At 36.1% G+C, this 654-nt stretch overlaps 1 protein-coding gene across 1 annotated transcript in view; it reads right to left on the bottom strand.

Annotated features, from left to right (window-relative positions):
* LOC119582359 (nesprin-1-like) overlaps positions 1-654 on the bottom strand; it is a gene marked incomplete at its 3' end in the record, with an annotated part of 145,991 nt that overhangs the window by 42,403 nt on the left and 102,934 nt on the right. The window contains 2 exon segments of the mRNA XM_037930574.1: positions 7-137; positions 387-470. Of these exon segments, the coding sequence (XP_037786502.1) occupies positions 7-137; positions 387-470 (215 nt within the window).

The following is a 654-nucleotide window of genomic DNA, read 5'->3' as shown; positions in this document are numbered from 1 at the left end:
ACTCACTTAGATTCGTATTCCCTCCAACGTTCGGGAATCTGGTCGAGCTGAGACGCCATCGTGCCGACGCGGGTCTGGAGCTCCAGCCACTGAGCTGTGCACTTCTGGCAGTCTTCGATCAGGTTTTTGTCATTCTTCTGCATGAATGAAGGTGATATATATAGATAGTTTCTTAAGTGTATGTGCTGTTTATAAAGTGACATAGTAGGAGTATATGTGTAGGGGATGGTTAGATTAGGTTTAGGTTTGTTTGGCAAAAAATGAAAGTAAAAGTGACATATACGGTATTTCATGAGTGTACAGGATATATCATAAGTTTACGAGCTGTATTCATTTTCTTCCACCGTAATCAATCGTTTTGATAAATAATAATATTATTAACTTACCTTGCTTCCATATTCTCGACTGGTGACGTCCATATTATCTAAAATCTCCTCAATACGGGAAATTAATTCTTCAGCGAAGAATTCCTGTCGAAAAAAAAAGCTCTGCTCTTAAAATTGACTTTGCATCACGATGTAAAGCAAATATTAATTCGCGAATGAATATACGGGCAAAAAATTTGGAAATACATATATCAACTTCCGTTTACAATTAAAATATTTCCCTAGAGATATCGATCAGATAAACAGACGTAAAAAAAAAACAATAACA

Source organism: Penaeus monodon, chromosome 15 (assembly GCF_015228065.2).
Source record: "Penaeus monodon isolate SGIC_2016 chromosome 15, NSTDA_Pmon_1, whole genome shotgun sequence".
NCBI lineage: Eukaryota > Metazoa > Arthropoda > Malacostraca > Decapoda > Penaeidae > Penaeus > Penaeus monodon.
Note: the sequence above shows the minus strand (reverse complement) of the source record. Positions and strands in the feature narration are given on the sequence as shown.